This window comes from Felis catus, chromosome B4 (assembly GCF_018350175.1).
Source record: "Felis catus isolate Fca126 chromosome B4, F.catus_Fca126_mat1.0, whole genome shotgun sequence".
In the NCBI taxonomy this organism is placed as follows: domain Eukaryota; kingdom Metazoa; phylum Chordata; class Mammalia; order Carnivora; family Felidae; genus Felis; species Felis catus.
In genome coordinates, this window is record NC_058374.1 from 141,657,873 (window position 1) to 141,670,782 (window position 12,910).

General features: G+C 64.5%; 1 protein-coding gene across 6 annotated transcripts in view; it reads right to left on the bottom strand.

Annotated features, from left to right (window-relative positions):
* Positions 1 to 2,863: 2,863 nt before the first annotated feature.
* Positions 2,864 to 12,910, bottom strand: part of PLXNB2 (plexin B2) — a 28,971-nt gene continuing 18,924 nt past the window's right edge. For 5 of the 6 annotated variants that reach the window (XM_045062572.1, XM_045062575.1, XM_045062573.1 and 2 more), the window contains 29 exons: positions 12,718 to 12,832; positions 12,532 to 12,640; positions 12,349 to 12,450; positions 11,763 to 11,855; positions 11,415 to 11,496; positions 11,177 to 11,337; positions 10,912 to 11,060; positions 10,658 to 10,766; positions 10,323 to 10,459; positions 9,967 to 10,137; positions 9,364 to 9,493; positions 9,026 to 9,253; positions 8,744 to 8,920; positions 8,489 to 8,628; positions 8,287 to 8,387; positions 7,873 to 8,102; positions 7,567 to 7,748; positions 7,176 to 7,242; positions 6,897 to 7,043; positions 6,308 to 6,464; positions 6,060 to 6,160; positions 5,887 to 5,971; positions 5,584 to 5,738; positions 5,255 to 5,415; positions 5,027 to 5,174; positions 4,451 to 4,515; positions 4,234 to 4,309; positions 3,799 to 3,873; positions 2,864 to 3,714 (listed from right to left, as the gene is read on the bottom strand). In XM_045062572.1, coding sequence (XP_044918507.1) covers positions 3,610 to 3,714; positions 3,799 to 3,873; positions 4,234 to 4,309; positions 4,451 to 4,515; positions 5,027 to 5,174; positions 5,255 to 5,415; positions 5,584 to 5,738; positions 5,887 to 5,971; positions 6,060 to 6,160; positions 6,308 to 6,464; positions 6,897 to 7,043; positions 7,176 to 7,242; positions 7,567 to 7,748; positions 7,873 to 8,102; positions 8,287 to 8,387; positions 8,489 to 8,628; positions 8,744 to 8,920; positions 9,026 to 9,253; positions 9,364 to 9,493; positions 9,967 to 10,137; positions 10,323 to 10,459; positions 10,658 to 10,766; positions 10,912 to 11,060; positions 11,177 to 11,337; positions 11,415 to 11,496; positions 11,763 to 11,855; positions 12,349 to 12,450; positions 12,532 to 12,640; positions 12,718 to 12,832 — 3,758 coding nt within the window. In that variant the 3' untranslated portion in view covers positions 2,864 to 3,609. The remainder of the gene's footprint in view (positions 3,715 to 3,798; positions 3,874 to 4,233; positions 4,310 to 4,450; positions 4,516 to 5,026; positions 5,175 to 5,254; positions 5,416 to 5,583; positions 5,739 to 5,886; positions 5,972 to 6,059; positions 6,161 to 6,307; positions 6,465 to 6,896; positions 7,044 to 7,175; positions 7,243 to 7,566; positions 7,749 to 7,872; positions 8,103 to 8,286; positions 8,388 to 8,488; positions 8,629 to 8,743; positions 8,921 to 9,025; positions 9,254 to 9,363; positions 9,494 to 9,966; positions 10,138 to 10,322; positions 10,460 to 10,657; positions 10,767 to 10,911; positions 11,061 to 11,176; positions 11,338 to 11,414; positions 11,497 to 11,762; positions 11,856 to 12,348; positions 12,451 to 12,531; positions 12,641 to 12,717; positions 12,833 to 12,910) is intronic. The other variant, XM_019835766.2, reaches the window with a different exon arrangement.

Genomic DNA, 12,910 nt, shown 5'->3' on the forward strand with positions numbered 1-12,910 from the left:
CGTTAAAAAAAATTAAAAAAAAAAAAAAAAAAGAAACCACAGAGAAAGCGATCCGAGTCTCGCTCCGGCCAGCCTTGCGTGACTTAGGCCAAGTCCCGAGCCATCCCTGGCCTCAGTTTCCCCTCTGGGAGCCAGTGCTGGTCTGGCGGTGGTGGGGGGAGGACACCGGTGTCGCCCCGCTCCGCCCCTCCTCCAGAGTCCCCGCCTTCCCGGGGGGCGGAGCCGCGCCGAGCCCCGGGCTGCGGGGAGAGGAGGCGGCCTTTGTTCGCGCTAGGCGGGCGCTCCCCCCCCCCCACCCGCAACCAAAGCAGGTTCCCCGGGCGACAGGCTCCGCCCTTCTTCCGCGGCCCGGGGGTGGAGTCGTGCCGCCCCTAGGGGAGCCTGCGCCCGGCCTCCCCCTACCTGCCCCAAATCCGGGCTGAGTGGTCGTAACTGACCAGAGCGGAGTGGACTACCCGGCCGGCTCAGTGAGTCAGGCAGAATGGAGACCCTCCCTCAGAATTCACACCCGTCGGCCCACCTGGCCCCAGGCTGGCGGGTCTTGGCCAAGCTGCCTCCTGGGGAGGGTCCTGGAGAGAAACCAGGGAGTTTCCGGTGGTGGTTAGGGTGAGGAGAGGGCACAAAGCCGGACAGGTCAGGAAGTCCCCTGGAGAGAGACACCAGTGGAGCTGAGCCAAGCTTTCAGACCGTCCTGCCTCCCCGGGACTGAGCTCGGCTTGAGGGACAAGAAAGGGGGAAGGTGGTCAGAGAGGAGGGTTGAGGCAGGCTGGGTGGGGCCACAGCAGGGATTTCATTTTTGCTCTCAGGGTGATGGGAAGCTGCGCTGGACATTTTCACAGCGTAATCCTGACCACCGGGTCCGGAGGGTGAGAGGCCTGAGCCTAGAGAAGTCGGTGGTCATGGCGTGGAGAGCAGCGGGCAGCGGCAGGGGCAGCAGGTTGAGGATGGGGCGCAGATGGGGAGGCTACACCCAAGGGCCTCCTACCCAGACGGAAGCCCTGAGTCTCAGGACCCCCATCCCTGGTCTCCCTCCACCCTACACTCCAGTATCAAGATCCCACTCTCTCCATGTCCACTCTCCCCTCCACTGGCCACTTGCTGGCCTCCTGGCTGCACTTCTCCCTGTGGTCAGAATGAACTTCCTAAAAAGCTGATGTAGCTCTATCCTGGAGGCCTGGTGATTTAGGAGAGGGTCCTCGCGTTAAGCAAGCAGGGTGTGGCCTTAGGCTGTTCCCTGCAACTTGGAAGGAAAGGTCATTGAAGTTGTGAAGTTGTGTGTGCATCCCCCCCCCCCCCAGCCACTACATCAGGAGGAAAATGGTGAAGTAGAAACAGGAAGGTGGGTCATCCCTCAGTTTGACACCATCCTGACAACTCAAGGCTGGCCTGCCCCCTGCCACCTTGCACCCCAACATCTATGCCTTCAACAGCCGCATGAAAGGACAGCCCCTGGACCTCTTCATACCCCATCTGTTGGACCTCGAGCCCTTCCTGTCTCTAACCTTCACAGAATGGGAAGGGGGTCCTCACACTGCAGAATGTAGTCTGTAGGGGGCAGTAGTGGCTTCTTAGGGGCAGTAGTGGCTTGTGGAGGTCCAGTCTGGAAGCCAGGCCTCCTTGCCCCAGGCACCCCCAGCCTAGCACTTCCAGACTCTGTTCCACCTGCTTCTGAACAGCTAGATCTCAGGGAAGAGGAAACCTCGCGTGGGTCGTAACAGTATCATTTAGGGGTCCCTGGGGTAGGGGGTGTCAGCGTTTGCCTAGTACGCTTCCCTGTAGGAGAGACCCACCCTCATTCCAAGTGCACAGGTAGCTCACGATCAAAGGCCTAGCCTATGCCCAGCCACCACGATGCCCCAAGTGGAGGAGACGCAGTCTGGGGCTGCCCATCAACAACGTCCCCGCTGTCTGGGGACACAGCCACATAGGCCGGGAAGCAGTTCAGACAAGATGGAACCCTGAGACACGTGAGCACCTGGGTCCAGCCAGATCTGAGGTGGGACCAGCAGCATGCCCTCATCTTGGAGCCACCGAATCCCCTTTCGGCTGCGCGGTATTCCTGGAGCACCAGGGCTCCCTCAGGGCAGCCCGTCTATGCCATTTACTGCTGTGTTCCCAGGGCCCAGGGGACCCTGTGTTACGCACACGCTTGTGTGCTGATGCTCCGGGACGGTGCATCTCATTGCTGCCGCCCTGCGTGCAACATGGGGGCCGGGAGCAGCATGCTTCCTCCACCCCCAGAATCCTGGACCACCCCCTCCGTGAGGCATTGGCAGGGGGCACTACTCAGCCTTACTTTTGTCCTAAGTCATCCTGGGGCTGTTCTCGGGACCAAGGAGCCGACCCTGGGGGACACAGGGCCCTCTCTCCCAGAGTCACCCAGTGTCTGGTGGGGTCTGCACACAGCAGTGACTTACTACCTGTATGCTGGCTGGACCCCCTCCTTAGAAAAGAGGATCATTGGTCCCTGACCTATCAGGGGCCCAGACAGTAGCCCCTGCCAGGCCCACGAGTGCCCCCCCAGGCCCAAGCAGGCCCAGCCCAAGGAAGGCAGGCAGGGGCATCCTGGCCACCAGATGGCGCCTGATCCACACTCCCCTGCCTGGAACCAATCCTTCCAGGATCACTGACTGGCGGTGGCGCCCAGCCCCTTTCTGTGCCCCAGGCCGCATCTCTCAGCCCTGGGGCAGCGGGGAGGGCAGGGCCTGGACTCAGCTCAACTCTCCCCTGCCCGCCCCCCCCCACCAGAAAGCACATGCTGGCCTGAGGGGAGACCCTCGGGCCAGTGTCCACAGGAGGAATGGGAGTGGAGAAGCAGGGACTGCCAATCTGCTGCAGCCACAGGAGGAACCCAGCCACGCAGCAGAGTGAAAAAGACAGGTGTATTTGATTTACAATGAACAAGATTTACAAAAGGGGGTAGGGGTCAGGGTGGTCCCGGTGGAGCTGCTGCCAGACCCCTCCGACCTGGGCAGGGCCTCCAGCACGGCCCAGTCTTCTGGGTCCCCTCTGGCCACCTGGGCCTCGACGTCTGACGTCCAGCTTGACCTTTGAGGTGGGGCCCAGGGCACGGAGTCCACCCGGAGTGCCAGCGCCCCGCAGGGCAGGCCACGTGAGGTCAGGAAGGCTTCGTACCGTTGTTCTCCTCCAGTCCCGGCGGGGCAGACAGACACAGTCTGGGCGCGAGGCCCTGCGGGCCACGGGCAAGCAGACCCCACCCGAAGAGGCCAAACCCAGGAGTCTGAGGTGGCTGCTGGTGTTCAGACAGGGGGAGCTGAGGCCCCACTGCCCCCAGCGACCTGGCGCGGTGCCAGGGGCGTAAGGCACATTTGCGAATCGCGCGGGAGATGTGACACAGACAACACCTGATGCTGGTTCTGCGGGAGCTGGCGCTGGAGGGCGCACGGCACTATTGCTCAGGAGATAGATGCTACAGACGCGGAGGTAGGGGCTCCCCCGCTGCACCCACACGCGGATGCCCGGGGCTCTTCCCCTGCTGGTGAAGGGTAAGGGCCTTACCGCTCGGCCTCGTTTCTCAGGGGCTGCCCGACGCCTGACACGGAGCATCACGCACCTGTGCCCAGAGTCAGTGGTGGCAGAGGCCAGAGGTCAGAGATCTGTGACTTTGTTCTCCAGCGCAGCCGCGATCTGCTGGAGGCGGAAAGCCAGCTGCATCTTCTGGGCGGCAGGGTCCTCCTCCAGGGCGTTGATGATCTGCAGGTGGGCCGCGTCAGACCACACGCCAGGGAAGGGGGCTGCCTGGGTGCCGGCCCCCACCCCTGGGAGGACACCCCTCACCTCGTCATAGTACTTCTGCGTGTACTGGTACAGCTGGTGCAGGGCCACGAGGGTGTTCAGCGAGTCTGTGTGTGCCTGGGGGGTTGGGGGGGGTGTCCGAGAGGGGCTGTGTGACCCCGCAGGTAGGAGGCTGTCCCCGGTGGAGGAAAGGGCCGACGTGTAGCATCCCAAGCACACACACACGTAGGAGGGTTACAGGTACGTGGGATGGCCACAGACAGACATCCGCTCTCACCCACAGACACACAGCAGTCAGGCCAGGTCAGCACGGCTCGCAAACCCCTTTCCTTGGGGCACACCCGGCCCCACCCTGCTTCTCCCTCCTGCAAGGGCAGTCTCCAGCGCCACTCAGCGGGGGGCTTTGGGGGAGGGGTGGGGTGCTCGGCCTGGAGACGGTCAGTTGGCGCGCACACAGCCTGCATCACCTTCTCTTACCCGAGAAATCTCCGCCAAGTGTGTGTTCATGTCCTGGTCGCTGACCTGCACCATCTGCCTGATCCCCTTGTAATAACTGCAGGAGAGTGGGCGTACGGTCAGGGAAGGGGTGGGGCAGCGGGTCCCCAGTCACAGGCCGGAACCACCCCCAGGGGCCCCACTGGGTGGGGTCAAGGGTGGGTGCCCAGGGTCTAGCTGGGGGGACGGGAGCACTCACTCCTCCACCATCTTCTTGTAGGTGGAGATCTCCTTGGCGTAGAGGAGCTTGTTGCTGGGAGAGTCCTGTGGGGGGTCGGAGCCAAGAGATGCCTGAGTCGTGACAGAGCCGAGCTCGCCCCCACCCAGGACACCCACGGAACAGAGAACCGGAGGTGTGGTGTGTGGGGGACAGAGGCCCAACAGGGGAGGAGCGCCCAGTGCTTTGGGTACCCACGCGAGGGGAAGGCAGGGAGGGCCCAGGCTCTGCCCCAGCAGCCCCCCGCCCCTCCAGGGCAGCACGGGGGCGCAGACTGGTCCACGTTGACCTCCAGAGCCCACAGGCCGTGACCCAGGCCCTCTACCTCCCACAGCCCCAGTTACCGTGCACTTGCCTTTCTCATGAGTTCGGGCCCCAAATGTACAAACCAACACCCCAAACTTCCCGGCACATCCCAAACGGACCTCCTCACCCGCATCACACCATGGCTTCCCCGGGCCACCCCCCACCCCCCACTACTCGACCCGGACCCTACAGAACTCCAGGGCCACGACCTAAATCTCCCCACCCCCGAAACTGCCCTCAGGGTCCACTCACGCGGCTCAGCTTGTGCTCTGTGCGTGTGCAGGCGTCCATGAAGGTCTGAGCGATGACTGACAGGGAAGCGTCCACCACCTCATGAACATGCACGTCAAAGATGAAATGGGGGTTCTTGAGAATGTTCACCCAGAACCGCAGTGGTAGACTGAGGCAGAGCAACAGGGAGTGAGGGGCTGCCGAGACCCTGGAGCAGGGCAGGCAGCAGCAGGGTGGAGGAGCCCCCACCTGTTGGTCTTCCAGATGTGGATGGTGTCGTCATCCTTAATGTCATGTTTCTCGGCCTGCTCGTCCAGAAAGTCGAAGAAATACTTAACAGCGGGCGGCACCGCATGCCCAGGTGCCAGAACGCTCTGGAAGAAGTTGTCCACAAACTGCTGCAGCGTGCCCTGCGGGGTTGGGGCAGTGTGTGTGTGGGGGAACTCAGCAGGGAGTGGGCGCTGGACCGTGTGATCGCCCCCCACGTTGCTCCGCCCACAGGCCCCGCCCCCGTGTGACCGTCCACACGTTGCCCCGCCCCCCCCACGCGCCCCTCCCCGCCCCCCCGCAGCGCCCACCTTGACAGAGAGGAGGCGGGTCAAGTATATCTCGGTGATGGCCTTGGTGCGTTCCTTCTCCTTCACGCTGCCCCGCTTGGACTTGCCCTCGTCCACCTCCTCCGCTGGCCGCACCAGGTGCCACACACGGTTCTCCTCCTCCAGGAGGGCATGGCCTGTGGGGAGGTGGCACTGAAGGCCAAGACTGGAGCTCAGTAGCCCCCCGCCCCTCCAGGGCAGCACGGGGTGGGGGGGTGGGGGGGCAGACTGGTCCACGTTGACCTCCAGAGCCCACAAGAGCACAGGCAAAAGGAAGGGACTCACGCTCTCCAGGTAGATCCGGCTGGCTGTCCTCAGGCTGTTGGGAGACTCCCACCGTGGACAGGATGAGAGTGGCTCCATCCCGGACCTGGGGCATGCAGTCATGAGAGCGGGTCCCCGGCTCCCCACCGAGGCTGGGGATGCGGCCCTCCCCCTGCCCAGCCGCCAGCACTCACGTTGTAGTGCATCAGGGTGTTGACACGCTTCCACCGGCCCTCCCGCTGAGAGGTCAGGTCCAGGTCTGACAGGATCTGGGCTGTGGACCCAGGACGCCACTCTGGGAGGACACAGCCCAGCTCCTGGAACCCAGCCACACCCCACCCGGCTCCCTCTTGCTGTCCCTCCACCCACCTGCCCACCCAGGGTCCCCAGGGCAGGACCCCGCCCCAGGGCACAGAGCTGGGTACATGAGGACCTTGCTCACCGAGGACCACGCTGTCAGCCTTAGGCCAGCGAGAGCAAGGCTGCGTACGGTACACCTGATCGATGATCTTCTCCTTGACCTGGGAGATGGTGTCACAGTTGAGGACCTTTACCGGGACAGCATCGGCGCCTTCGTCCTGAACGATCACGCTCACCGTCTGCCGGGGGACGTGGGGTGAAGAGCCAGTGTGGGGGGCCTCTCTCTTGCCCACCGGTGTGGGAGCAGCCTCGGGCACCCCCGTGGTCACACCCTCCGGTGCCCCTAGAGCGGCCTGACCTGGCCTTTCCTCACAAGCCCTGGCTCAGCAGGACAGAGTATCACTAGCCACGCGCCACCTCTCGTGTGCACATAGGCTCACCACCAGGCACACCTGGACGCCCCACACAGGGCTGCAGGGGACCCAGGTGCCCGGGAGGCAGGTGACTCGGGACACTCGGAGCCTCTCTGCAGGGACACCTTTGGGGCCCAACACCCACGGAGGGTGCACAACCCCCCCCCCCCCCGAACTCAGGTGGGCCTGTGCGAGTCTGTGAATGGCATCCAGCGTCTGCTCCTGAGGCGGCCCAGGCTCCCCAGCCGCAGTGCTCACCAGGGGCGCATACTCCACATCATCCCCCAGCAGCCCCGTATCGTTGAGGGTGTATTTGGCCTTCTTCTGCACAGCGTCCACTGGCCCCTTCTCCACCTGATGCTTGATGGCCTTGAAAAGCTTATACAGGGGCTCGCCGGCACTGTCCTGGAGAGCAAAGGGCAGCTCAGCCACGGGTGAGACTGGAGATGCCCCCCGGGCAGGTGGATGTTTGGGGGGAGGTCGGGGAGAGCACCCCCTCACTCCTGCCCCGACCCTGGCCAGGCCGCTTAAACCCACCTTGAGGTACTGGTATAGGCAGATAGACATCCAATTGGACAGCATCCTTTCCACCACCGTCTCGGACCTGAAGGTACAAAGAGATGTTTCCTGAGGGTTCCCTTACTGCCCCAGGGCCCAGCCGGCTCCTCCAGGCACCCACACACCCCTATCCAGGCCCTGGGTCCCTGACAGAAAGCCAGGGGCGCCACCCCTGCCGTCCCTCCGCTCTCCCTACCTGCACTGTCTACATCTGCTGACAAACTGGAGACTGGACTCAGCCGGTGCCACCCCACAACCCTCCACCTCCACCTCCCACCTGGCGCCCCCCCCCCCCACACCTGCGCAGCATCGGCTTGGGGTTCTTGGCCGCCAGGTACTGGCCCACCTCCCGCCTCTCCCCCCCACACACCTGCGCAGCATCAGCTTGGGGTTCTTGGCCACCACGTACTGCTCCATGAGCTCCAGGAACAGTGTGCGCATGATGTCCGTGTAGTACTCCAGCTTCCCGTGCAGCGCCACCGTCAGCAGGGACGCGAAATAGACCTTGGCGCGGGCTGAGAACTCCCGCTGGCTCTCCAGGGTGTGGATGAACTGCGAAAGCCACCAGCCAGAGACCGCCTGAGCACTTTGGCCCCGGCACGGGCCAGCAGCCGAGGCTCCGGCTGTCCCCCTCCCCTCCCCCCCGACCCTGCCCTGCAGCCCTGGCCCCACTCACAGTGACCAGGAAGGACTTGCTGTTTAGCAGGTTGGAGAACTGGTAGAGGGCCTGCTCCACCACTGGGCGCCGTGACTCCGGGATGTCCAGCCTGCCCGTGATCATCACATCCTTGTCGCCGTCCTTGGAGGGCAGGAAGAAGACGCGGTCGGTGTAGGTCTTGTAGTCCAGCACGGGGATGCCCGCCTCATGCACGTCGTTGGTCTGGTCCTCCATCTCGATCATCAGGTCTGGGGGCGGGGGGCACGGTGAGGCGTCCCAGCCACGAGCCTCGGGCCACCCTGCCCACCTCTGCCTCTCCAGATGCAGCCTCTTCCAAGGTCATCCTCCCTGGCCTTCCAGCCCCCAAGAGGTCTCGGCAGCGGGCTCCCAGGGCAGCCCGAGGATCCCGCCGCCCCTAGCAGGCAGCCCTACCTGTGAACTCCTTCTTACAACGGTCCCGCACGCTCTCCTCCAGGCCCTCCAGCTGGGACTTGATCTTCTCGTACTCGCGCTCTGCCTGTTGGCTCTTCCTCCTGGGGGCACAGGGAGGTTCCTGGGACCTGGTGGCCCTGAGCCTGTGTGTTGTGTTGGGTGTGTGGCCAGAGGGGCAGAGGCAGGAGTGGGCGGGGCTCACCAGTAGCAGTAGACGGACACGACGATGACGGCCACCATGGGCACGATGACCAGTGGCAGGATGAGGTTGAGTGGCACATCACTCACCCTCGTGTCATACTCCACACGGCCCAACACCCACTCTCGGGAGCCAAACTTCACCTGTATTGTGGACAGGTGTGGCTTCGCAAGGACCCACGGCTGCCCAGCCTGCCCTCCTGCCCTCCCTCCGTCCCCACGACTGGCCCAGCCCGGCACCCGGCCAACCCGCACGCACGATGAACTCAGGCAGGTTGTGTGTCGTGTCTCGCTTCTGCCGCCGTTTGGGCGGGGGCTGCACCTCAGGGGGCTCGCAGTACAGGTCCGTCTCGGTCAGCGTCTTCATGATGCAGCGCTCAGCGCCCACGAAGGCCTCGGCCTCGTGAAGCGTCATCGCCTTGTTCAGATTAGTGCCCTGGGGGTTGGTGGGGGGGCAGAGGTCACAGTCACCGGGAGGGCGTCAGGGCTGTGGAGTTGGGGCCGCCTCCCCCGCCGACCCCGGGCTGTGGCCAGTCCTCACCCGGGCATGGATGAGCTTGTTGACCTGCTTCTTGACGCCCCCCGTGAAGTTCTCAAAGGTGGGGTCGGCCACGTACTCAAAGGCACCGGCCTCGGTCCTGAGCAAGGCGCGGTGCCCGTCCATCTGGATGAGCGCCGTGAGATTGTAGGCCTCGGGCTCCTCGGGGACCGCCGGCGACAGGAAGACCACTTTGGAGTCGTTGTGGAACATGTACTCCGTGCCCACAACCTGCAGGCCGAGGCCGGGCCGTCAGGCCACGTGGCACAGGCCCCATCCCTACCCTGCACTTCCCGGGGGCCCACGTCGGAGCCGAGTCCCCAGCCAGTACCGGGACTGACCGTCGTGGGCTGCAGAGGTCCGGCCTCCCGCCTCCGCCGCCAGGACTGCAAGGGCTCAGCGATGACCACCATGGCGAATCTCTGGATCAGGCTGAAGCCTTGCCCCGTGACGTTGATGCTACGGCCACCGCTGGGGACGGGAGGTGGGCAGTGCCTGAGTGGGCACAGCTCGGCGAGCCAGCTCTGGAGGGGGTGCCCTGCAAAGCTGTGCCCCCAGCAGCTCCCCCTCCCCTCTGGGGGGAGGGCAGGGCCCAGAGTCCCTGGACCCAGTGTGCAGTCGGTTACGGGTGCAGGTCTGTGTGAACGAGTGTTTGCTGCGAGGCTGAGCTCAGAGCACATGACCATGGGCACTGCCGCTGCCTGTCAGGAGCGGGGCGGGGTGGGGGGCCGTGGGGCCTGCCCCTCTGGGTTTCTAGGAGGAAGCTGATCTGGGGGCACCCAGACCAGCCCGAAGACATCCTCCGAAGCCTAAGTGGCGGAGAAAGCCTGGGAAGTAGCTGAAAGGGGTGGGCTGTGGTGTGTGTGTTGGGGGGGGGGTCCCATGGCTGGCGGTGGAAGCGGGGGGCACCATGACCCCTCAGGGAGGAGGGAGGGAGGCCACACCTGACGAAGCTTCGCAGCGGTTCAAAGGCCCGTAGCACTGGATTCTCACGGTAGGTGAAGACAACACCAGGGCTGGGCACACGGGAGCCCCCGTAGTAAATCTCTAGGGGCAGCTCCCCCAGAGCTGCCTGCGGGCCAGTGACGCACTGCAGCTGGGCCCCAAACTGTGTCCTGGGGGTGGAAATTGCTAATCAGTGAACTCGGCTCCAGGACCAACCCCAGCCCCAGGCCAGTGGGGCAACGGGTCAGGCTGGCTCCACGGCCCTCCCCAGGGCAGACGCCAGGTCACAGAGAGCCCCACCCCCACCCCCAGGACCAGGGCAGACCAGATTCACCAGCCTGCAGGTGACACCCACACTTTACAAGGGACGTCATTGAGGGTCACCCGCACGTCTTCCTCAGAGCCTGTGTCTAGGTGGGTGCCATTGATGGTCAGCGTGGTGCCGCCTGCCTGTGGCCCCTGCTTTGGTTCCACACTGAGGGGCTGGGGTTGCTACAAGAGTGACAGGTGCATTCGGGTCAGGGTTGGGGCGGTGGAGACCTGACTGTGCGTCAACTGTTGTCAGAGCTCTGCCCCACCCCGTGTCAACACGCAGCCCCCGACGGTCCAGAGGTCAGCAGCAACAGCCACGTCCCACTCACGTCTGTCCCAGACTGCAAGACCCACGCAGGTCCCGGGGCCAGGCGTTACCTGGTAGGTGAACAGGACGTGGGGCGGCGAATGACCAAGCTTCCCATTGACATCCACGACGACACCGGCCGTGATGGGCGTCTTTGCAGCGTCGATAGTGCACACGATCCTGGGAGAATAACAGACGAGGTGGGACACTCTCTCGAGCCCCTCCCCACACGTCCGTGGCCGTGCAAGTCCCGTCCTCCTCCTCATCCACCTGGTCGCCTGGCCCCCCAGGCCAGGGCAGCACAGGCTTCAGGTCGTCCACTCACCGGGTGGACACAGAGTAGCGCTCTGGCTGAAAGACGCAGTTCTGCTCGGCCACGGTGATCCTCTTGACGTCATCCGCTCTGACCCCCAAATTGGACCCAAGGATAGTGATGCGAATGCCCCCGCCCAGCGGGCCCGTTTCAGGATGGATCTGGAATCGGCAGAGCCCAGCTTGACCCGGCAGCGGGGCCAGGCTGGCGTGCGCGGGGGCCGGGGCCAGGCTGGAGCTCCCCCCTCCCCCCCTCCCCCGCAGGCACAAGGGCTCACCCTGGTGATGACGGGCGGCGGGCACTCGGAGGTGGCGTTGCTGCACAGAGCCTCGTACACGCACCTGCTCTGCCCGCCACACCACACACACTTGTACACGGGGTCGGCGGCCAGGCACAGGCTGCAGTCGCTCCGGCCAAAGGAACAGTTGTAGAGAGTGACTGTGGGGACAGCAGCCGGTGGTCAGGGGGCTGCCCTGCCCCCCTAGCCCCTCTAGCTCCAGCTGCCGGCTCCCTACCCTGGAGTTTGCTATCCACGTTCTTGCCGTAGGACTTGACGTACAGGTGCAAGGGCAGCGTCTCGTTGGCGTCATGGGACAGCTGGGGGAACACGCAGGGACAGGCTGCACTCCCTGAGCCCACCCAAGCCCAAGGGTGACCACGAGGGCCCGTGTGGTCCCCTCACGGCCGAGAGGCAGCAGGAAGCTGGAGCCTCAGAGATACAAAGGGTCACTCTGATTGCACGGCGTCGGCAGGGACAGAGACACTCTAAGGCCACACACGAATGGCTGGCCCCCCCTGTGCACCCCCCACCCCCAGGGCCCTTCCTTGGAATCCAGCAGCCGGGCCCGCCTGGGGAGCCGCACCTTTGGTGTCCGAAAGAAGAAGGTTCCTGGTTCCTGTGTGCTCACCGGCTCCTCAAACTTGAGCAGCTCACTACCCACGTACAGAGAGGAACCCTGCAAGGCAGTCTGGTCAGGAACCCCAGACGGGCCCCCCCGCCCTGCCCGCCCCTCCCTGAGCCCAGTGTTCATAGTGCTGGTGCCCTCTCTGTGCCCCACAACCAGCAGTCGGGCGCTCCCTGCCCCACTGAGCCCTCGGCTGCTCCCAACCACGGCCCTGCCCCCTTCTCACCAAGTGACACCCCAGCTCCCCAGCCACTCAGCACCTGAAACTCAAACCTCGCTGTCTCCTGCTCCTGCCTATGTTTCCAAGGCCCACAGGAATGTACCCCCATCCTACTGGACCTCTCTGCCTTCTTCTGTCCCCAAACATATGTAGAGCGCCTCCCTCACTGGCTGGGTCCTGAGCCAGGGGAGGCTCGAATGCAGACCACGCACTTTGACTTTGGTTTTGCAGGAAAAGGGCTCTGAAGAAGCCCCACAGACACTCTACCAGCCCCCATGGCCCCCGAAGGGCCCCCAGGCCGGCACCCCACAAGCCCCCCTCCACCTTCACTGTGTCCAGGTTCTTGCCCTGGAAGGTCACATCCGTCTCGTGGTTCATGGGGATGACCAGCGGGCTGGGGTTCAGGAACTGGGGGCAGCTGTCCTCCTGGAGAGAACAGGGCTGGTCAGGTGCTGCCTGGCTGTGGCTGGGCCACCCAGCTCCCGCGAGGTGCTCGCAGCGCCTCACCATGTGGGCGGGGACGATGCCAGCCTCGGGGTTGGGGGAGGCCTCCCGACACTCGCGGTAGCGCAGATCCCACTGGCAGGTCCAGCGGTTGCTTGAGCAGGAGATACACCTGGGGGAGAGGGTGGTGAGGGACGCGGGGCCCCCGGCAGAGGCGGGGCAGGCACACGGGGCCAGTGAGACACTCACGGCAGGTTCTCGGCCAGGCTCATGGCCTCCCGGCAGTCATAGAAGGGATACAGGTGAGAGGTGAGGAAGATGCTGCCGCGTCTGAAGAGCAGTTGGATGTTTACGGCCACGTGGTCTGTGGATGGCACCCGAGGGCGGCATCAGGCAGGGGCCTCAGAGCTCTGGGCCCGGCCGGCACGGTGGGGGCGCGGTG